At 43.4% G+C, this 24,875-nt stretch overlaps 1 protein-coding gene across 2 annotated transcripts in view; it reads left to right on the top strand.

Annotated features, from left to right (window-relative positions):
* armc2 (armadillo repeat containing 2) overlaps window positions 1–24,875 on the top strand; it is a 34,190-nt gene extending 9,315 nt beyond the window's left edge. For both annotated transcript variants that reach the window (XM_079526716.1, XM_079526715.1), the window contains exons 7-18: window positions 982–1,089; window positions 3,101–3,288; window positions 4,059–4,161; window positions 4,768–4,991; window positions 5,973–6,118; window positions 7,737–7,836; window positions 12,737–13,058; window positions 16,438–16,560; window positions 16,712–16,825; window positions 22,704–22,836; window positions 23,055–23,224; window positions 24,119–24,875. In XM_079526716.1, the coding sequence (XP_079382842.1) occupies window positions 982–1,089; window positions 3,101–3,288; window positions 4,059–4,161; window positions 4,768–4,991; window positions 5,973–6,118; window positions 7,737–7,836; window positions 12,737–13,058; window positions 16,438–16,560; window positions 16,712–16,825; window positions 22,704–22,836; window positions 23,055–23,224; window positions 24,119–24,243 (1,856 nt within the window). In that variant the 3' untranslated portion in view covers window positions 24,244–24,875. The remainder of the gene's footprint in view (window positions 1–981; window positions 1,090–3,100; window positions 3,289–4,058; window positions 4,162–4,767; window positions 4,992–5,972; window positions 6,119–7,736; window positions 7,837–12,736; window positions 13,059–16,437; window positions 16,561–16,711; window positions 16,826–22,703; window positions 22,837–23,054; window positions 23,225–24,118) is intronic.

Below are 24,875 nucleotides of genomic sequence, written 5' to 3'. Positions count from 1 at the left end.
GTTAATGAGTGCACTGTACATGAGGAATGGCACAGATGGAGGAATGTAACGCCATCTCCGACACAAACACCCATCTCTCCTCCCAACCGAGCAATCTTTTGCTGACTGTTAAAGTCTGATGGGGGTGTTGTTGCTAAGGGCCTGACACCCACCGACGAAGTCAGCCAGCCAATGGCTGAGAGAGCTGTTGGTTCGAGCAACCGCAGTTTCCTGCATCGCACCATGCAAGGTGGAAGATATGCAAATGTCTGTGTGAGAGAACGATCGTTCAAAACAAACGCTCACACAAACACCTCATCATCACATGCACGCACGTGTTTCATTTCACCCGAGCCCTGAAACAAATCAGAGGAAGTACATGCGGATGGTGACCTTTTATTCTGCCACCAAACTTCCTATTTTAACGTGTGTGTGTGTGTGTGTGTGTGTGTGTGTGTGTGTGTGTGTGTGTGTGTGTGTGTGTGTGTGTGTGTGTGTGTGTGTGTGTGTGTGTGTGTGTGTGTGTGTGTGTGTGTGTGTGTGTGTGTGTGTGTGTGTGTGTGTGTGTGTGTGTGTGTGTGCGCACTCGCTCAAATGTACTGCTATTTATTTTATTTAAAGCACCTAATGACCACTTCCAGTGACTTATAATCACACAGTACTAGAATTTATTATAAAAGTGATTATAATGCATTATATAATTATAATGTAACTATGAGAATTATAATAAAACTCTGATCCTGGCTAAAAGAAAAAAGTCTGTGATTGACCAGTAATTATGAAGTATTATGATACTTGACCTTATAAATAAGTATACAAGACTTTACAATGTGTTATGATTACAATGCCTTTATACTTGACCTTAAAGGTCATTATGACATGCTTATACATTTAATTGTACCGTGTTATAAGTAGATTACAGTGCATTAAAAGTATGTTTATAAAGCATTATAGAGCATTATGGAATGCACAGTGTCACCCATTTCTCTGTCCAAATTTCAGAGCTGGGGAGCGGAGAAAACACAGCATGCCAGAAGGAGGATGCAGAGTCACTGGTGTGGAATAATCATATTGCTCCCCTCATCCAAGAGCTGGAGTCAATGGCCGCAGGTACAGTAGTGTCTGTGGGTGATGTAGTATAGTAGGGAACCCCAGTGAAATATGCAAACTTGCATAACACATTAGTGTTAATGCAGGGCCCTAGGCAATGCAAAATGCCTCCATCCAACAGCATCTGTCCCTCACTAGCAAAGTTATGTTTTGTTATTCTGGTCCAGGCACCGCTCCAAAAGGTGGATGGTGGTCGTGGCTCTTGCAGCAATCTATTGATAAATGCACAGAATCTGTGCGTGTGCTCGCAAGGATCAGCGGATTTCCAAAATATATCTATAAATCCACAGATCCCCATGGTTCCATTGTTCCTAACAGGCATCGGCCTAGCTTATTTAAAGGGAAGCATCCCCGATTAGGGCATCATGTTTGTATTATTATTATTTCCCCCATTCATCTAATTTTCAACCAGTAGGCTGATAAATCGATTTCTTTCTTTAATGTCGCCACACAGTCCACACATGAAAAAGCACTGTCCTTTCAACCATTGATATGATATGATATGATATATTACTTTATTGTCAGTTCGCACTGAAATTCGTTTTGCGACCCAGCGGGTCGCAAAACCCGCTGGGTCGTTTTGCGACCACTGTTGTTTGCCATTGAAGAAAGGCAAACAACAGTGTTGTGTTTGGGGGTCCCAGCAGGATTCTGCTTTAGCCTGAAACTGTACTCCGACAGCCATGAAATGAAATCTATGGCTGTAAATATTTTAGCACCGCTACCAATTTAATGGAAAATTCATTTGAAAGATAAATATTAAATATTTATTGTACCAAGTGCCTTCTGGCTCATGCATAAAACACCCTTTCACTTTCTCTGGGAAATTGCAGTGAAGTGTCCAACCGTACAGCTGCCAAGGTTTTCTTTAATGGCCAGACGCTGCTTTCTTTTTTCTTTTTACAAAAGAAAACATTTATTTTACCTCAAAAACAGGGAAAAGACTCCACCCTTTCTCTCTTCCTCTGTGTCAAGAACGAAGCTGCCTATTGAAGTATTGTTGCCCCACACTTGACCACTGCAGCCAAGAGCTGTTTCTTAGAAAAGGGAGGTCCCACACATTAAATGTTATTTTACCGCCAACCAGTGTACTGTAAGATTGATGGTGATGATTTAACCTCCAGCCCATCATGCAATGCTACTAGACTGCACACACCACACAGCAGTGCCCTGTCTTTCAGCACATGTAACACATATGCAGATGTGCGCCAACCAACTAATACTAGTCCTTTTCATTTTGGTGAGTTGCCCTCTGCTTGACTTCTGACACATTGACTTCAAAGACATGCTTTTCCTTGGGATGCCAGGCAGTGGTGTAAAGTAACTAAGTACTTAAGTACTTAAGTACAATTTAGAGGTATTTGTACTTTACTTGAATATTTACTTCTACTCCATTACATCTCAGAAGCAAATATTGTACTTTTACTGCACTCCACTTTTACTAGTTAATCTTTTAATAGTTAATCTGCAAGCTTGTACTAGTTAATCTACAAGCTCACAATGCACAATTGCATCGCGACGATGCAATGCATTGTGAGATTGTAGATCTGCAATTAAAAAAAATATTTGTATACATTTGAAAACTTGAAATGGAACATTCTGCACAACAAGTCTTTTTACTTTAGCTATTTTAAGTACATTTTGATGCCAGTACTTTTACTGAAGTACATTTTGAATTCTGGACTTTTACTTGTAACGGAGTAGTTCTACATTGCTATTGATACTTTTACTTAACCCATTTTGGGGGCGGGAACCCCATTTGGAACCCATTTTGGTACAGTATACAGTATATGTGTGCGTGCGTGCGTGCGTGCGTGCGTGCGTGCGTGCGTGCGTGCGTGCGTGCGTGCGTGCGTGCGTGCGTGCGTACGCATAAGTATAGCAACATACATTTTTGAATAAATATCAGAAGTTTTTCAGGAAACTTCAGATATTCAGGAGGTTCAGTCAGGAGTTAGAAGGCGTTTTTGAAACATTTGATTACTTTTTCCACCACTGGACCGGATGCCAGGCGGCCATGCGGAGGCATCAGTGGACGGACTGTGTGAGACGTGTGACGGTCTCCACGCCGCCCTGACGGAGCACGGCATGCTGGGCCGCCGCTGTAGGAGGAGGGCGGGCATCCTCCGAACGTTGTTCCGCCTAATCGACCTCGACTCTGCTCGACTCAACCTCCACATCGCCAAACTATGCCTGGCGGTGAGGGCCTGTGTGTGTGTGTGTGTGTGTGTGTGTGTGTGTGTGTGTGTGTGTGTGTGTGTGTGTGTGTGTGTGTGTGTGTGTGTGTGTGTGTGTGTGTGTGTGTGTGTGTGTGTGTGTGTGTGTGTGTATGTGTGTGTGTGTGTGTGTGTGTGTGTGTGTGTGTGTGTGTGTGTGTGTGTGTGTTGTATATGCAGTGGTGGTACTGTACTGTACTTAAGTACCATTTTGAGGTATTTGCACTTTACTTGAGTATTTCCAATTTCCAATACAAAATGTGTACTTTTACTCCACTACAATTATTTGAAAACTTTAGTTACTTTGGAGATTTTAATTTGGATTAGAAAACAAACATTAATTAACCACTTCAGCCCTATACATTTAGGCCATTTGAAAACAGCTGATCTACAAGCTCACAATGCGTTGCGATGCTGTTTTCAAAACATTTTGTACACATTTTGAACTTGTGAAATGGGACATGAAATGGGACATGAAATTGGACATTCTGCAATATAATCTAATATATAATATAATAATATAAATAATACGAGTACATTTTTAATACGCGACTTGTAATGGAGTACATCTACATTGCAGTATTTATACTTTTACTTAAGTAAAACATTTGAGTAGCCTACTTTTTTCAACCACTGCGTATATGCATAATGTGTTTGCGTGTGCAAAAACAATTTCAACCACTTCTTTACCCCTGTAAATCTGTGATGTGACAATAATGTTGATTCTTTCTGACTGTGCACTGTGGAAAGCAGCTGTGTGTCAGTGGAAACAACCTGCTAAACATCTGTAAGCTCATCTTCAAGATCAGCCGCAGTGAAAGCAACGACGTCCTGTTCCACAACAACTCCATCATCGGTACGGTCAACACTTGCATTGGTTAATTTGGTTCCAAATATTGTTCAGCTCAGACAGACCCAAAAGATAAATGTGGTATTTCCCTGAGACTCAAACTTTCCCTGAGACCCAAACAAAATATCTACAAGTTTCTTAATTTAATTTATGGATATTCCTCTTTTATTTTATTTTTTAAAAAGGTGGGAAAAGATAAATCATTTTGAAGAATGTTTAAATTCTTTGAAAATGTGATTATTATTATTTCTTTTAGATTTTACTCTTTAATGAAAAGAGAAAAAAAAACATAAAAAATGAGTCCACACTGCACTACTGTTACTGACTGTGTGTATGTTAACAGCACTAGAATTGCATTTTATGTAGTCATAGCACTTTATAGTACACATCTATAATATATAATATAGTATAGTATGTATAGTTTACATAGATACTCCACTGTTACGTTCTTAGCTTACGCATGTTTCATGATAACTACTTTTTATATATGTGATGTATGCCATGCTTTTTGTTATTGCTTAATGTAAATCGCTCTGGATTAAGAGCGTCTGCTAAATGCCTAAATTGTGAATTGTAAATTGTAACAACACGTGCACATTGACTTTCCTCCAGACTCCCTGCTGGTGGTGTTGAGCACAGAGGACGCGTGTGCATCCAGTGAGGCCCTACTGTACTGTGTTGGCACGCTGAAATTTCTGTCCGGAAACAGTGCGCTCCTCAGAATCCTATTGGACAAGAATTGCATGGGTGTGGCCCAGCATCTCATCCAGAGCCTCCACCCACTATCCACGCCTGGCCACACCCACTTCACTGTCGCAGGGCACATCCTTGTACAGGTGAGATGCAGGATAGGTTAATCATGGTGCTACTCAGGGTGCAGGGGCTTTTCAGTGACATTTTCATGCATTTTCATTAACATTTTTATGGTAGCCATTCTCTGTGGTTTGCTCACGGTTTGGATTGGACATGGTTGTCAGTGCCAAACGTTTGAATGCGTTGAACTGAAAGGGATTTATTCACAAACTTGGAAACTGACATGGGGAAATATTTCAAACCACTAGAAATAGATTGACCTTGGAGCTGTATCAGGTACAGCACTATGTGTTCAACTGGAAAAATGGATGGAAACTTATTTGTCTCTTGCCAAACACTCTGAACAACCCATCTCATAGTTTCTTTGGTTTGGCTATTTGGGTTAAATACACAGTCAAAAGAAATGGTAACTATTCTGTATCGGTCTGGGCTAGCGAGGATAGCTTTGATTTTTACTTTCCTGCTGTTCTGTTGTTTCTCTGTGGTATAGAGGCTCCTCCCTGTCCCAGCTTGACCAGTACACACTGGAACTCCAGTCCAAAGCCCAGCTTGCTTCACTCTATAGAAAATGACCCGCGGGCTGACGATGCAAGTCGGCCTAAGCAAACATCCTGGGCTGGCGCTCGGCTTGATATCAAACAGAGCTTGTTACACTGTTTTTAGTGGAGGGAAATGAGTTGTCAATAACGTTCCGGAACATTCTTCCCGTTGTGGCGGTGCTGCACATTTGAAATCAGTGTTTCCCTCCTCTCGATAGAGTGATTTATAGCCACAGTAAATTACTTCCTTTCCTTCTACTGCTGTATGGGGTTCTGTGCAGGGCAGCAGACAGTCCTAATTAGGATATGATATGATCACTGTTGTGTGCTGTTGGATATAATGACAATGGATACATACTGTACATGCAACATGACTATCTATCTATAGTATATAGTATGTATCTATAAAAGCATGTGTCTGTTTTTCTGTATCTGTTTCTCCTTGACCTGCTGTGACCCGGTCAGCTGACGGCGACCCTGAGGAACCTCGCAGACCAGCAGGAGTCCCGCCCGCTCTTTGTCTCACACGGCATCCTATCAGAGCTCTGCGTGGCACTGCGTCACCACCGCAACGACCAGGACGTGTGCACCAACATCGCCAGAATATGCAGGTAAACACTGCTCACACAGGTCAGCCGTGTCCAATCAACCCCTCCGAGGGCCCTGGCGCTACACCAAATAAAAAAGCCCCCGTGCACGCGCGCTTGGCATGCACGTAACACAATCAAGAACGACACTTTTTGCACTTGCGCGCCCAGTGAATGAACGCACGTGCGTTCAGCGCACCGCCCAGCACTATCGCCGCCGCTCCCATAGCGTTATGAGGCTGCTCCCCGACGGCGCTGTATCTTCTATTTTTTAGCTTTAAAAAACTGTTGGACGACCAAAAACACTAGCTGGGGTTCCTGCGTTGCGTTCCATTTTTCGGCGGAAGCAACAGCTGTACCTATTTGAAATAGTCTAGCACAGGGCCCTGCAAGCTGTGGGCCCTGGAGCTTAAGGGACCACTTCATCACTTTTCAACTTCATATAATAGGTCCTCACTAATAATCATGAAAAAAAAAACTCTACTCGGTCTGTGTCTCATAGGAGGGCTGTGGGCAGTTCAGAAACCGTCCTCCAGTGACATCATCGATGGGGAATACAAGCTAATAGAAACGGCAGGCTTTCTAGTCCTGAAAAGTTGCAATGCGAAAATGGAAGCCATCGTTCTCACGATAATGAAAATCTAAACATTTTTGTAAAAAAAAAGTCTGCCTAATGATGATGTCACTGGAGGACCGTTTCTAAACTGCCCACAGCCCTCCTATGAGACACAGACCGAGTACAAAATAATCGTGCCATTTTATCATGATTATTAGTGACGACCTATTATATGAAGATGAAAAGTGGTGAAGTGGTCCTTTAAACTCCACTAAATTCCATTGTTAATCGGGGACTGCACAGGTGTGTCATGTCCCTGCGCGACGTCACGCTCAGTTTCACTTCTGTGAAACGGAGTGTGACAGACGGGACTGTCAGAGTCACTTCTAAGTTCTAACTCTGACAGGAAATGCTCTTTGTTGTGGCGAGGCAACTCTCCTCCTCCCTCCTCTCTTCTGTCTTTTAGTGTGAGACAGTGATCAAAACAGGACATGATTCAGCTAACCGCACTCTCATCTTCTGTTTTGCTTGTTTGTTTTCTAACTTTCATTCGTCATTCTTCATTCTTGTGTTCTATCAGGCCTCGTCTTGTCAAATATGGTGGCTCTGGAAACGTGCCATTCAGGGTGGGCCGATACACCTGTTTCTCTGTAATGCGGACCCTTCCTCCACTCACAAACTGCTGACATTTTTTGCAAAAGATAATGAGGTTTAGTGATTTCACTATAATTCAGTAGCTTGGGTTCCAGCCTGATTCTCTGCGTTCTGTGAATTTGTCTTGTGACTCGCTACTAGCGAATGACAAAACTAATTTCAGTCTGGAACCCAGCCTAATGATTCAGCCCCCAAACCCAGAGTTGCATCTAATTTGGATGAATAACAGGAAATCTTTGTTTACTTCCAAGTAAATTAAAGAAAGACAACATAACATTCCAAATTTGACACTGCCCTGTGCCTGCTTGTGCGCTCCATTAGCAGTGCTGATTAAATTGGTCCATGTATAGTTAGCGTAGCGTAGCGGGGTGGTAGGGCGGGTGAATGTTGATGATGGTCAGAGGCATTGGTTGTCCTCTCTCTCTCCCTCAGTAAACTCTCCTCTTACTCTGAGTGCCGCCTGGCGTTGGTCCAGACCCCTGACTGCTGCCAACTATTCATAGAACTGCTGAGCAAATACACACAGAAACAGGTGAGCTGACGACCCCCACCACAAACACGCACACACACACATACACATGTTGCTTTTGCAAACATTTGGTGGCATTGCTTTAGTTAACTAACTAAAGTCAAATCTAATTGGGTCGCCAAATTCGAAATGCCAACGCCAGTTCATTGGTTTCATGTTCAACATTACATTACAGTATTTGTTCCCACATTTGTGCATGCACGCGTACACACACACACACACACACACACACACACACACACACACACACTGGAAATATGTATTTATGTCGACATAAACAGAAGTACAAGAATACCTTGTACAAAGGACATAAACACTACCAGTTCAGTCAGACAATGGGAAAATAAGGCAGAACATTGTTACATGCAATGCAGTTTACCCGAGACAAGAGTTGTGTTCATGTTGTGTACATTTGTGGTTATCTGTATGTTCATATGTTATGGAGGTGTGCATGCATATGTTTGTAGAATGATTTGTTTTCATTTCAAACAGATTGTAAAAAGTTGACATGTGAGCGACAATAGGTGCCTCAGCTCTATCATTACATTTAAGAGTTAAAGTTATGCATTTACTGTACTTATTTAAACACATTAACCCTGGCATCCCTATTGTTTTAGGCATGTCGATATATAGCGAAATGTTTCGCTATTACCTTAAAAAATTTAAAAATGTGCGAACGGGTTGAGGAACTATGTTTACACTCTACAGAGATCCACTAAGCATGTTTACCCCCAGAGCAAGTTGTTTATGTACTTCAAGTCCCAGCACATTTACACCACACAGTGTGTCTCTATGGAACACTATCTCCCTCTCTCTCTCCCTCTGTCTCTCTCTCTCCCTCTGTCTCCCTCTGCGTGCGTGCGTGTGTTTGTTTTGATGTTTAATCAGTGTCCCAAGAGAAACTGGGGAAGTCGCAGGGTGAGGAGAAGAAAGAGGTGGAGAGATGGACAGGGGCAAAGGAGGAATATAAGGGGAGAAAGGGGGGGGATAAGGATTTGGCAATCAGTACAGGGGTGACATATGCTCTTAATCAGCTAGGACATTAACACACACCCACTCATGTCAAATTTCACACACGCATGGACTTGCGTACACAGGCAGGCACGCCCGCACACACGCATGTACACACATATAGATACAAATATAAACACGTACACCCACCCACACACACTAAAAATAGACACAAATACACCCAAACAGAAATTTAAGCATACACATGACACGAGTACACACACACACACACACACACACACACACACACACACACACACACACACACACACACACACACACACACACACACACACACACACACACACACACACACACACACAAAACGCATGCAAGCACACACAGTTAAAAATACGACAACACACACTTGCAGAAATAAAAATACACTTGCATATTGCTTAAAAAATAACCTCATACACAAATATGCATATACACAAATACACATAAGCACAAACAGAAATCCACCAGCTCGTGCACGCACGCACGCACGCACGCACGCACGCACGCACGCACGCACGCACGCACGCACGCACGCACGCACACAGTGTGCCAGTATAGTGGACGTCACATTGTGTGAAATGAACACCAGACCTATCGGGGGGACAGCCTGTCCCGTTCTTGTATCAGTGCGCTGCGGCCTGCGGGCGGTCCAGCTTTATTGTTTATATTTGGTTTAATGTGTTCTTCTTGGCTGACCTGCCTTTCATATGACTGACCAAGTGACACAGGGGAACAAGCATTGTATACGAGATGTTTACTTGACTTTATATGGGTTTGTTCTTCTTAATTGTATGGTTACTTTAACTACTTAGACCCCAGCATCTGTATCCTGGGGAAAACCTTCTCACACAATAGCAGATGTTTATAAATAAATACATACTAATTACACCAGTAAGACGCCCTGAGGGCGAGAAGTGACCTCGCCTGGGTGACGGCAGACTGCTGGACGAGCGCTGGCGCTTCGGCATGGGGGTTCAGATCAACATATGGAATTAATTCTGTACTGGCCATATATGGAGCGTGTCTTGGCAGCGAGGGCAGTGACTTGAGTGTACAGGGTTTGATGAGGGCCCAGGTACAGCTGGCTAAAGGACAACTTTTGTTTTTTTCAACCAAGGTTCATGTTTTAGGTTGTCATTAGAGAAAGTAAAAGATTTTTTTTCATTTGCTGCTTTCTTTTGTTTTAGCGATTTTAGCTATTTTTGACAGGTGGGCGGGGACATTCGAACATGGGGATAAATATTTTTTTACAATTTTTTTATAGCCATTTCTTTTTTATTATTTACTGTAGTCCTACTAGAGTAGACCTCATAAAATTACATCTGGCCACAAAAGATCACAGGATCTACTGAATGTGAAGGGGGAGGTGATATACTGACATACCGGTATTGAGCCTACGACACACCGTATGGTAAATGGTGCATTTATATAGCGCCTTTATCCAAGGCGCTTTACATAGATTGTGCATTACATTCACCCATTCACACACACATTCATACACCGATTGCGGCGGAAGCCATGCAAGGTACCAACCAGCACATCGGGAGCAATTTGGGGTTCAGTGTCTTGCCCAAGGACACTTCGACATGTGGACAGGAGGAGCCGGGATTCGAACCACCGACCCATGGATAATTGGACAACCTGCTCTACCTCTTGAGCCACAGTCGGCATCCCCCAGTACTCTACCTTCACATTCAATAGATCCTGTGATCTTTCGTGGCCAGATTCCCCCCCCTCAAAGTTTAGCCCGTATAGAGTTTGAATGGACAGGTATCAGTCAAAAGGGAGACATCAAAGAGGAAGGACGGGTGGGGTAGGATCAACATATGGAATGTCAGAACAGGTCAGCTCCATATATGGAGATCTAAGGGTTTGAGGTCAGATGTAGAGTTGCTGGCCAGCTCCATATAGTATGCAGAATTGCAGATCTAGGTGATGATCCAGTCTTCTCCATATATGGCTATCCAGGGTTTTATGAGGTCAGTTTTGTGATCTTCATATATGGAGACGGCAAGTCACACTCCCTTATCTGCATTAGACTCCGACTTTCCTTCTTTACACTGTGATGTCAATTACACATCACCTTGTTGTCCAAACACTACACACAATGTTCGGTTGTTGCACACACTTATCACGTAAAATCTCAAAGCATCATCCTACAACACACAACTATTCAAATCTCTAAACATAAACAAGTCTGGTGAGCAATTTGTTTGTAACACCTGACCACATAGATGACCCACAGTGACTCGACTACAATGTCATCTGAGACAAATGAGCTTCCACCGGGCTGTGTCAAGTGCGTGAGTGGTTCCAGGACCACCTACATTTTTCCGTTCTATACTATCCACCTTATTCTTCTTTCCTGAATCTTATTGAGGAGTTCTTTTCAGCTTGGAGGTTGAAGGTATATGAACGGAACCCACAGAGCCGGATCACACTGCTCCAGCCTCCAGGCCATGGAGGAGGCTTGTGGCGACGTGAGTCGCCTGTCAGGGCTTTACGGTATGCGCAACCCAAGGCGTTTCTTCCAACGCTGCTTAGACAGGGAGAACATTGCCTGAGATGTGGATGAGGCCCTCTGGCCAGACAGGAACCGGGGGCATGATGCCTATACTGTAAATTACAGTATTGTTTGGGAAGGGGGGGATCGGGGTCCTTTTGAGCAGTTTGAGCAGGTTTGAGCACTTGAACTTTTTTTGGCTGTATATGTGTGTGCTGTTTTATGTTTGACTATGAAAAAGTAAGCCTACACTGAGTCATTTTACAAAAGGAGAAATGGCTCATTCTCCATAGTCATTGTCATTCATGTGTGTTCCATTTCTATGATTGTGTTTTCAATTTTGCACTTCATTGTGCTGTGAATGCTTGGTAGTGTGCAGCAAATGCTTCGTTGTGTGTACATTGAAAATATGGCTGTTTGTACCAAATGAAAACACAAGTTCCATTTTGGGAACAGTTAAGAGATTTGATGGCAAAGAGTCATCATGGAAAAGGAGAGTCAGGGTTTAGCATTTTGTGTGTGAGGTTTTCAGTTTTGTGTGTGAGGTTTTGAGAATGCCGTTAGGTTGTGAAAAACGTGTGTTAACAATCGTGAAAAACTGTTAATCATAGTGTGCTATCTTGCAGTTCTAACAGGTCAGAACTAGGGTTTAAACTCACAACACATTGGAGACATCAAGTCAACTTCTAATCCACTGAGCCACAGTCTGCCTTATGTTGCATTGTGTAATATTTGTAATTCATATAATGAATGGTTGAGGAGATGGCACCTCCTACAGCATCGGCCCCTAGCTAGTTCGTTCAGAGTGTGACGTTTCTGTGGTGTTGTGGTGATGTCCTCATACTTTGAATACAGAATCAGAATCGTTGTTCGCCACGTGACAAGTTTACAGGTGCTAAGAAGTAGGTCATAAGGTGCAGACTTTGGAGGTACGGAGAGTTTAAGTGTATTATCACAAAGTGTGTATGTTTATTGTTGGTTCACTTAGCTTCTGAAGGGTTATTTGATGGGAGAAACATGCAGCTTTGAATTTCAATGAGTCATTCACTCATCCAAACTTTTCTGTTTGTGTGTTGAGACAGTCAGTGCTTTTACGGCACTTTTATAGTACTTTTCACACGTTTTCTGTTGACAGGTCTATTTGAGATGGGTGGGATTGCACTTGTGGTGTTTGAAATCTTGTCTTGTCTCCTGGGATATTATCTCTCTCTCTCTCTCTCTCTCCCTCTCTCACACACACGTGCACACTCTCACACACTCACACCACACACACACACACACACACACACACACACACACACACACACACACACACACACACACACACACACACACACACACACACACACGAGTGTCGCACAACTCTCTCACTCTAAATTTCTCCCACAGGACCTGGTGGTGCGTCTCCTGTTCACCCTGGGTAACCTCACGGCCAAAAGCAACGAGGCCCGGGAGCTGCTCTTCCAGTGCGACGGCTGCATGGACGTCCTCCTCGCGCTGTACGGCGCCTACCAGCGGAGGGTCGGCTGCTCCTCCGACGCACCGGCGCCGGCCCGGCCCGGTGCCTCCGCGTCATCACGTCCAACGCGGGAGGACGAGGACGTGCTGGTGAAGCTGGTCCGAGTGCTGGCGAACATGTGCGTCCACCCTGCCGTGGGCCCGGCGCTGGCTGCTGACGCGGCGTGTGTCCAACTGCTGCTGGAGACACTGGGTGAGCTGAGAGCAGTGACGCTAAAGGCCTATTCATACTCCAGTTTTCGGTGATGTGGTGACCACCGAAACGGTGGTCACCTCATAAGGTCCTCATAAGGTGACCACTGTTTCGGTAGGCCTTAACAGGGCGGCGGTGGCTCAGGGGTAGAGTGGCTGGATGGTAACCGCAAGGCTGCCAGTTCGAACCCGGGCTCCCCCAGAGTTGGTGTCGAAGTGTCCTTGAGCAAGACACTGAACCCCTAATTGCTCCTGATGTGCTGGTTGGTGCCGCCATCGGTGTGTGAATGGGTGAATGTCTCTGTAAAGCGCCTTGGATAAAGGCTATATAAATGCACCATTTACCATTTATATAAATGCACCATTTAACAACAACAACAACAACATTCATTATATAGATATGTTCTAGTCACGTTCTTAGCTTACGCATGTTTCGCGATAAATGCTTTTTACATATGTGATGTATTCCCATGCTTTTGTTCTTGCTTATTGTAAATCGCTCTGGATTAAGAGCGTCTGCTAAATGCCTAAATTGTAAATTGTTATTGTAAATTGTAAAAACATTATTCACATTCTTGTCTTGTCACTGGCATGCAGTGGTGGAAAAAGTACTAAAATGTTTTAGGTTTTAAGTAAAAGTATCAATACTGCAATGTACAAATGCTAGTATAAGTCCGGAATTCAAAATGTACTTGAGTAAAAGTACAAAAGTACTAGCATCAAAATGCTCGACTCCCGATCCCGACGGCCTTCACTGCATGTCACCCCCCCATCTCTCTCCCCCTTTCCTGTCAGCCTATCCCTCCATAAAAAATATAAAATAAAGGCGAAAGCCACAAAAAAACATAATAAAAAAAAGAAATGTACTTAATGTACCAAAAGTAAAAGTACTAATTTTCAAATGGCCGGAATGTATAGGGCTGAAGCGGATAATGCATGTTTTGTAATGATAATCTAAATCTACAAAGTAACTACAGTAGTAACTAAAGTTTTACAATATTCGCCTCTGAGATGTAGTGGGGCAGAAGTAGTATAAGTATTGGAAATTGGAAATACTCAAGTAAAGTACCAATACCTCAACATTTTGATTGATTGATTGAGTACTACTATTAAAGGACCACTTTCTACACTTTTCGACCTATCTTCATATAATTGGTGATGGTCCTCACTAATAATCATGATAAAATAGCAATTTATTTCTCTACCCAGTCTGTGTCTCATAGGAGGACTGTTCAGAAACACGTCATCGATGGGTTGAGGATGCATTGGCTAGTGGTGGATAAAATAAAAAAGTACAGTACTGGTACATTTTGAGGACAGCCATGTTTTTAGGTCCGTTTTAAATTTGGATGGGGAATGGAGAGGTTTTGTGGCTGTTGGTATGGCATTCCACATTTTGGTTGCAGTAGAGTAGAAGGCATTTTCCCCGCGTTTGTGCCGGATTTCGGGGGAACAAGTTTTATTGTTTATTTGTTAGGATTCCCATTAGCTTTGCCCTAAAACAATCACAGCTAGTCTCCCTGGGGTCAGAGGAGCTCCCTCTGGTGTTGTCTCTCACTGTAGAGAAGTACTTTGACAGGCAGTATTTTAAAGACCAGACCCATTGCAACTTGCAAGTTGGAATGACATAGATCATGTTTACATGTGCAGGATAATAAAGGCCCTATGAGTGAGATACAGGAGTCAGGACAGACTTGTCATAGCCTTCCTCTCAGGGTTGAATCACTATGAAGCTGCAACAAAGAATACGAACATGCTTATCACTGCTGTGGTCTCGTTTGCTTTAAAGAAAATGAAGAAAGAAGTTTGTACAGTACAGTACATCTCTGTTCTATGACACCCAACCACGTCCCATCCTGAGCCTGGGAACAGAAATCGCCTAAGACAACAAAAAAAAACAACCACATATTACATATTTTCGGTCAGCCCATGTTTCGCTTTCCTTTCGGTTGCTTTTTGTACTGCAAACGGCACATCCTCCTCTCTGGGTTGAACTTGGTACGGTGCAGACAGCAGGATGTTCTGTGTCATTCTGCAGCCGGCAGTGTGTCTGTGTGAAACTCTCCCATGTGGTTACATGCTTTCAGGACGGGGCAGAGGTGGCACGAAGGTGGGTGGTAGGCTCTCAGTTTCATTGCTGCCGGCCTCCGACACAGTGGTGGAAAAAGTACTACAATGTTTTACTTGAGTAAAATCGCGAGATTGAGATTTTAGATCTACTATTTTCAAATGGCCGAAATGTATATAGGGCTGAAGTGGTTAATGTATGTTTTTGTAATAATAATCAAAATCTGAAAAGTAACTAGTAACTAAAGTTTTTTTTTATATTGGTGGATGAAGGAGAAATTAACCACTTAAACCCTCTTTACTTAGAAACTGGACCTGAGTTGGCTCTGTACTTGGACCACTTTCTTCCACCAAAAATAGCTGATCTACAAGCTCACAATATGTCGTAAAGCGACGCGTTGTGAGCTTGTAGATGGGCTATTTTTCGCTAGGTTCAAGTGGTTAAGTCGTTGGCAGGGAAAGCGAGGTATAGGCCTAAGCCATTGCGGTGAGTAGGATAGGCTGCACTGCCTAACGCAGTTGGACTCGGAGAATAAAAAAAACAGTTCAGAAAAAGCAGCAGGGGATGAAAGAGTGAGGCTGACTGTTCAACGTTCTGTTTTGATCCGTTTTGCGACAGGCAGGCCTGTTAGAATTAGAAGGGAGGAAGAGGAAGAAAGAAGAATTCTTCACCACACCAAAGGGGGTATTTCCAGTCAGAGCCAGAAACGAAATCCGCTGTGACACAGGCATCGGTTGACAGCTCCACCGCAATATCTGCGATTTATGCCCACACTCGTTCGTGTGCTACATCTGGCTGCTATATCAGGAACAGACCAGGTTTCTGAATCACCACCCACAATGTGATCGCTGCTGGTGACCTCTGGCCTGGCAGTGTGTGATCAAACTGCATACATAATAGGCTAAAACTATAGAGATAAGATCATGGATAAGTATACCGTCCATTAGCTTTATGGCACCATTTTCAAAAGATTCACTGTGGCATATTGGTCATTTCAACAAGTCTGCATATACAGTAGGGTTTCGGGTTTGAGGCGAGCGTTCATTGTGTTTCAAGTTGTTACATTGTGCTGATGCATACAGAGACTGAGGGGAAGTGGTTCAAATATTTGTAAAAACAATAAAGTCTGCACACTGGATCATGCTAAAATCAAGTAATTTTTTTTAATTATTATTATTATTAAATCATGTGATGATATGCATTATAGTGTGGAATTGGATGGGCGGTTGTATTGTATTAATATCATCAGGGACCATCGTGTGTGTGTGCGTGTGCGTGTGTGCGTGTGCGCGTGTGTGCGTGCGTGTCTCAGAGTTGCGGTCTGTTCTGGAGAGCGAGGAGCTGCTGGTGAATGTTGCTGTCACCATCAACAACCTGTCCTTCTACCAGGGAGTCAGCTCTGTCATCCGACACAAGAAGCTCACCATTGCCAAGAGTAAGAGAGAGAAGAGGGGGGGGGGGGGGGGTGTCACGGAGAGATGGGGAGAGTTGAATGTGTGTATCAGAAAGTGTGTTTAAAACATAGTATCTGTCAGTGACCTTGTATGTCACAAGCTTTTGTTAATACATAATACAATTGTGTTTAGTGTTGCTGAAGTTGCTGCTCAGCTCCAGTATGGACACAGTGCTGGAAGCCACCCGTGTGTATGGAAACCTGTCACAGTCCAAGGATGTCCGGGACTTTATTATGCAAAACAAAGGTGTGTTATGGACACACACACACACACACACACACACACACACACACACACACACACACACACACACACACACACACACACACACACACACACACACACACACACACACACACAGCTACATAAAGGCATGGCGTGATGGCGTGCACCATTAACTCTTCCATACACACTATTCTGAATGCACAAGACACTGTATAACATAAAGAGTAAAATGGTAGAACAGGATTAATGTGTTTATATTTCTTAGTGCCTGTTAAAAATGGAGCAGCTGGGCACCTTGTGCGGCACGTGGAACCGCTGCGCCGTCAGCGTCAGCCTTCATTTAATAGTGTGTGAGATTTATAGATTTTGGGGCATGAATAATATATTGGCAGCTTTTAATCCAGAATTGGTCGATGTCACCATGTGCCACATATACTGTACACTGTACAAAACAAAAATAACTTTTGTGGTGTATTTTCACACCCTATTAACCCTAAACTCACTAAAGTAGAGAAAACTGTAGAGTAGTGAAAAACCTCGTCAAAAAGCATCAGATCGGATCGGAGAAACACAGGCAGAGAGATGAACTGAAGATCCATGTTGACCATTTATTTCAAACCAAAGACAAAGGGAGAGAGCGTCCCGCGGCCCTGACCCGCGAGAGCTCCCAGCAGACTGACCGTAGCCAGCTAACACTGAATGATTTTCACATTGACAATAATGACATGATATACTTTTGCATAGACAGAGTTGAATTCAGAGGTGGAGTTAAAATTAACATACAGATCAACAAATGGCAGAGAGACAACAAATGGCTGTCCCACTGTGTGTTTTGATTCACACCTGTGACCAGCTTCAAGCAGTATAGAACAAAGCTTTAGCCACAGGGTACTTCATGAGAACCTCTGATGAAGGAAAGCTCCCAGACTAAGCCCTTTTGACCAGACAATGAGTCTCCACTTAACCTATAGTACCAAAATGTAGTGTAGTTATTGACAGAATATAGCATTATGGCCATATGGACTATATTCACGATTCCACACTCCCCCCTTATGACAATCACAAGATTGGCATACAAAAAAATACATATAGTCCATGTTCAACTGTAGTACACCCCCCTTTGACTCCATCACAGCCTATAACACACATCAGGAAAAACAACAACAAATGACAACATTACACAAAGTTCCCAAAATGATTACAACTGGTTCAAATTACATGTTTACGTTCTTCTAAATGATTCTTCTTCACATCCTTACAATTTCATCAATGTACACCTAGCATCACTTTTCGACACATCACGACACTCACAATACCGCTGTCTGTAACTTCAAATCACTTTTTAAACGAATTTCACATAACCTTATCGATCAATGATAGAAATGGAACTTTAAACACATACTGACATTAAAATCACAACACTTTCGTCTTAACCCCTTTGTTTCACTTTGAAACTCCCACTTTGTTGGAATAATTATTGACCTTCAATCTTAATAACTAAACACCCAGTTTAATATGATATTAAGAGTAAAACATAACCATAACATTCATTTTCAAATAAGTTTTTCGGACATGTTTGATAAATTCATTTATATCTTGAAACTTCTCCTTCAAAGGCTTGGTAAGCGCGATGCGGGGAAGGGAGTGGGGCAAAATAAGATCCGATGCCAATACGATCCTAGCCAGAGGCCACCTCCTGCTTCAGACTAACAAGTCACAGTTCAACTTAACCAGGGTACTATCGGGTTACGTTACTTATCCTGACCCTAACTTTTCAAGTAACTACTTGATGAACGCTAACTCCCTCACGTTTAAAGGCAAAAGTTCTCTCAATAATAACAAAAGAAATCTTGCACGTCGTGGCACCCTAACTGCCTCTAGTTGACATTATCGTAAACTAAATTTAACACGAGAAAAGAATAATCAGCTCTACTAATTCTAAGACGATTTTATACTGAAGCGTATGAGAGGGGCACCGGGATCTCGTTCGTCTGACACAGGGCATCAATTAATCTCAATAAAGCTAAAATTATTTAAACATTCTCCAAATTACCCCATAGACTCTATTTCTTGAATCAACTTCTTAACTAATTTAAATTCGACAAAACACACAAACATCAACGTATGCCTACATATACGCTGAATAGACTCACATTTAGACACACTTTTTGAATACAGATAAAGACTATTGAATCTCTCCATCCGTTATTAACAAACTTCTTGTAATGTCGCACTTCTCATTGTCTCACCTCATGTCCGTACAGCCATGCTTGGGTCAAACAGAAGCTGCATGAAAGTTGCCGTTGAACTCGCACCGCCGTCGCTCTGCTTCCATTGTCCCATCCAACACAGCACCATACTCCCCCCTCCAGACATTATATGAATATGAAATATCACATAAATGACTGGAAAGAAAAACATGAACGCACGTGTAGCTACAGGCCTCATCGAAACAAAGATACGCCGCAAAACGAGCTTGCAGATCCGCTGTTTCTGAAGAATGAAATGAACCCGTGGTCGCCGTTCGTGATCACCTCCTCCGCTGATGAAATGAACCATGCGCTGATCGCTCCCGATGCACGGACCGCTGATGAACTGAACAGAGCCGAGCCGTGCGCCCCCTTCTCCCCGGTGCATGCCGTGATGAACCCCCTCGGTCCGCCGCGTGGTGAAGGCCGTGTAGAGACGTCCCCTTCCTTGGGTTGGAGATCCGCTGCTCCCCGCCGAGACCTGAAGAGAAGCACGTTCCCTGTCGACGCGCTGTAGAGGGCCTCTCCCTCCCTGTCCAGGTCGGAGACCCGGAGCGCACCGTTCGCGCTGTTGTTCCCCATCCGAAGAGAAGACCACTTCTTCCCGCTGTAGACTGAACGCCGTTTCGCCGAAAAATCAAACAAACCTCCAACCGCCAAAATTAGACTGAAACATCCAAAAACCCCCGCCGGCTCTCATCTGCCTGGCGCTGGAAGCACCAAAGACACCGGGTTTCAGGGCAACATCTATGTGGTGTATTTTCACACCCTATTAACCCTAAACTCACTAAAGTAGAGAAAACTGTAGAGTAGTGAAAAACCTCGTCAAAAAGCATCAGATCGGATCGGAGAAACACAGGCAGAGAGATGAACTGAAGATCCATGTTGACCATTTATTGAAACCAAAGACAAAGGGAGAGAGCGTCCCGCGGCCCTGACCCGCGAGAGCTCCCAGCAGACTGACCGTAGCCAGCTAACACTGAATGATTTTCACATTGACAATAATGACATGATATACTTTTGCATAGACAGAGTTGAATTCAGAGGTGGAGTTAAAATTAACATACAGATCAACAAATGGCAGAGAGACAACAAATGGCTGTCCCACTGTGTGTTTTGATTCACACCTGTGACCAGCTTCAAGCAGTATAGAACAAAGCTTTAGCCACAGGGTACTTCATGAGAACCTCTGATGAAGGAAAGCTCCCAGACTAAGCCCTTTTGACCAGACAATGAGTCTCCACTTAACCTATAGTACCAAAATGTAGTGTAGTTATTGACAGAATATAGCATTATGGCCATATGGACTATATTCACGATTCCACACTTTCAAAAGGGCATTGTTGTCCAGAGCGCAAAAGGGTAGGTGCTCTAGCACTACCTCGTGTCTATCTGTGCACGCTCCTGCCTGGTACAGTAAATGTCATATCAATGCAGCCACCTTGGTTTCGAAACCAACCCAGAGTCCTTTGCTGCATGACAGACTCACTCTTGCGCCCATATAAAGCAGAGATTAGTTCAAAATCTCAGCGTTGCATGTTTTTGTTTAAAGCGCAAATAACATGCATTTTAAAACTGCTTTTAATATTTAATATCATATTGTCTATGTCCCTCAAAGTTATTTCTAATGGTTTAAGCCTCAATCACCACTCTGATATAACCAGTCCTTGTCATTTCTTTCTGGACTTTGAAAGCAGTTTTAGCTGCAGTACCACAATGTCCTGAGGTGGTGGGGGTGCTGATATGCAGATTATTTAATATTTGAGTCATTATAATACTGATACTAGATCAAACCAGGCTTGTTTCCATTCCATGCCAGCTTGGAAAATCAACAATGGTGGACATTGTAAACAAAGTGGAAATGCAAATGTGGAACTGAAAACTGAAGAAGAGGAGGAATTATACAAAGTAGGGTGACATTGATGACATCACGATGAGGACAAAATCAGTTGAGCTGTTCCTGAGAGCAATTTCCATTAAAGCACCAATATGATATGAAAGCTTGATTGTTCAAAATTGGTTATTTGTGGGGATAGATAACACATATGGGAGCCCCAAAAACACAAAATAAATTGAAAAAGTTTAATTTGATGTTATAGGTCCTTTAAGTTTGCACTGGTTCTAAATAGGTCTGAAGGTCATGTGGTTCATGAAGGACTTTAATATATTTGGGTATTATGTTTATTGAGTCGTGTAATTGATCATTTGCATTCATCCAATCACAGTGGGACTGCCAGCTGATTATGACCAGGTGTGTTTGTGTTTTGTGTAGCTTCTCAGTTCAGTATGCTGGCAGCATTTGATGATAGGGAAGTTAGATTAGAGCCTTTCTATCCAGCTAAACTTAAAGTGAGCTATCAATCCTACAGTACATTACAAAGAGCATGTAAGACCACAAGAATTCCATAAAACACAGTGGTGCAACAGTAAAATATATGCTTCTTAAAGCAGAGGTTGAAAGTTCAAATCCTCAGCCCTTAAGCTCATAGTTTGCGCTGGCTCTAATTAATACTTCAGTGAAAAGTATGAGAGCTTTGTTGTGGATATGATGAAAGTTCAGTTCCTCTGTAGGCTACAAACTACAAACTACCGTTTCAGTTCCTCTGTAGGCTACAACTACAAACTACCGTTTTGTCCTCTGTTCCTCTGTAGGCTACAAACTACAAACTACCGTTTTGTCCTCTGTTCCTCTGTAGGCTACAAACTACCGTTTAGTCACTGACCCATAAACAGAGACAGATCAGGTGATCTATTGAGAACAGCGGTCTGCTGGGGGTGCATACGTTGGTTATACATACTAATAGTCCGACAGGCATTAGTCGGACAACACCGTCGCTCCCGACATGCGTGGCCAGTTACAACTAACCTGTGGCCGGTTACAACTCAACTGTGGCTCCCGACATGCTTGGCAGGTTCAAACTAACCCACCGTGGCAGGTTAAAACTAACCTGTGGTCGGTTACAACTCAACTGTGGCTCCCGACATGCATGGCAGGTTCAAACTAACCCACCGTGGCAGGTTCAAACTAACCCGTGGCTCCCGACATGTGTGGCAGGTTAAAACTAAACCGTGGTAGGTTAAAACTAACCCGTGGCTCACGACATGCGTGGCAGGTTAAAACTAAACCGTGGCAGGTTAAAACTAACCCGTGGCTCACGACATGCGTGGCAGGTTAAAACTAAACCGTGGCAGGTTAAAACTAACCCATGGCTTCCTGTGAGGTTAGGTTTGGGTTTTGAGTAGGGTGTTGGACTAAACTAATGCCTTCGGACTGTTAAGTACGTCGGACCAAACACATACACCCGGTCTGCTGTAGGGAAACAACAGACAGCAAAAATAACCAATGATGAACCAGTCACTCAATAATGTCACATAGTAAAACATAATAAAACATCACCTACTGTAGCAAGAAAGATGATAACATTTTGTAACTCTCATCATAATTATTATAACATTAGAGTCCCCGTACAAAGAACCTGGCTGTCTGTGTCATGCTGACTTATCTGCAAGGCCGAGCACAGTCATATTAAACACCATCTGTGATTGGAAGCACGACTGCAGTTTATCTCCTCCTCCTTTGTTCATGTTGCCTTTTGTCCATGACTCCTCCATCTCTCTCTCTCTCTCTCTCTCTCTCTCTCTCCTTACAGTGTACCAGTTTGTGGTGACCCTACTGGACTCTAAAAACTGTGATGTGTGTTTCTCAGCCTGTGGGATCCTCACCAACTTGGCACTGGACCCCCCTAACAGGGTCACACTCTCTCTAGAGGGTGGTGCTGGCAAGTAAGGAAACAGATTTAAGCTCTGTTTATTTTCCTTCACATGACAATGTCGCTTGCTGACGAGATTTTCAAGCTAACGTGTCAATGCGGCGTGTAGTTAGCTTGAAAATCATATTTTTCCCCCCAGAAAGCAGTACCGCCATACTAAGTGCAGTGTGTGTGTGTGTGTGTGTGTGTGTGTGTGTGTGTGTGTGCGCGTGTGTGCGTGCATGCATGTAGGCTGGCAGACTGTCTCAGAGACTTTGGACCAGGGGACTGGCAGCTAGCAGGCCAATTGTGCCAGGCCCTGTGGAACCTCACAGAGCAGAGTGGATCACAGAGAGACTCTCTCTCTCTACTGGACACACGGGGTAGAGAGACACTTCTGGAGACGCTCAGCGCATACTTAGGTAGGAAGACCATTTTTGTCTCCACCAGGCCAAAGGCATGGGGAGAGTATGTTTTGCACTCCGTCCGTGTGTCCATCCGCCTGTTACCAACTAATCTCCGGCACCGTTGGCCCGGTCGATGCCAAACTGTGCACACACACTCCCTGGATGCCAACGACGAACCTCTGCCCCCATTCTTCCACAATGGCCTGTTATAGGGCCACCATGAGGCAGATTTTTGCAAAACACATTTCTTTATATTACTCGTACACATTTTATCCATACATAACGCAATTCGGTATACACCATCTCTATAGTCATGTGATCAACACGGACCTGTCCGCTTCCGCTTCCCCATATTCCATCCCCAGGAGTTTACAGGATTGGTCCGTTTTGAACAAAATGCTCTCAAATCATGAACGCAGAGTGCAATTTGAGGGACATTTTGCATGCACATTCCCATTAGGCTGAGGAAGGAATGCCACTTGAACATTTTCACATCAGCCTCATGGTGGCGCTATAACTGGCCTATTCGTGTTTTTACCTATAACTGCACCGATCTGTGTAAAAAATTGTATGCACACTTCATCCAATCACACACTCGTTCAATCTTCATACCGGCTATTTAAACTGGAAGTTTGCACTGCTCAATCTGCTTGCTTGCTGCTGCATACTGATACTGCTGCGCTGTTGTCTGCATTAAACTTTTGCTGCTCACCCTCCTCCACCCCAGCTACCACCTGTCGTTTTGCATCTGCTGTTTAGGTACGGGGGATTCGAAGTCCCTACATTTCTCCAAAATCGCTCCTATCCTGGTGGAGACCTGTGCCCAGAAGGGCACTTTTTCTAGCTCTATCATCAGGCCGTACTACTACTAAGTGTCACTCTAATCCGCTTCTCCCCCAATTCTTTCAGATGAAGACGAAGCTCTGCAGTGGACAGCCAGTGATGACATGGGGGATTTCCATCAATCATGCTGGGAGTCAGAGTTTGTCCCAGTAGCTCAGAAGCTGCAGAATAGACTTCGATCTATGCACTGACTGTCAGTGACGGGCTCAGGCTGTGACACGGGGAACAGGACTCCTCTTAATGTCACATGACCGATATAAAGTCAGTGACCTATAGAGATCCTCTGTGTAACAGCTGACTGTGCCTTCCTTCTGTGGAAAATACTTCCTGACCTTGACCTGATCCAAACCAAGTTAAAAGGCATCACAAAGGTCATAAAGTGCAGCAATGTAAACGGGTGAGATCATCGGTTCACCTGAAGTGTGAACCTTCTTTTGCACAATCTTCTGTGTCCATGATTTGTCTTTTCTTACATTCCTCACTCTGCTCACCTTTTTATTTTCTCGTCTCGTTTGTCTGTCTTGTTTGTCTTGTTTGTTATTTAATGCACTTTCATTTTGCACCTCTTTCCATCATCTTGCATTTCAAGAGCCCTGTCCTGTACAAAGGATATTTGTTTTGCACATGGAAGCTAGATATGGTAAGATATTGCAATGTTATGTAAATATAGGCTTTTCTGATAATCAATTTTTTGGAAGAAAGCAAATTAATAATAACATGGAATTTACCTCACAAGCAATTTTGTTTTCATTGTGTAGCAATGGCATGACACTCGTAACCTGTCCTCTGTGGAACTTGGACTGTAATAAATCACATCAGAAGA

The sequence above is a fragment of the Electrona antarctica genome (genome assembly GCF_951216825.1).
Source record: "Electrona antarctica genome assembly, chromosome: 17".
Classification (NCBI taxonomy): Eukaryota; Metazoa; Chordata; class Actinopteri; order Myctophiformes; family Myctophidae; genus Electrona; species Electrona antarctica.
The sequence above is the reverse complement of the archived record's forward strand: the minus strand, read 5'-3'. Positions and strand labels throughout refer to the sequence as shown.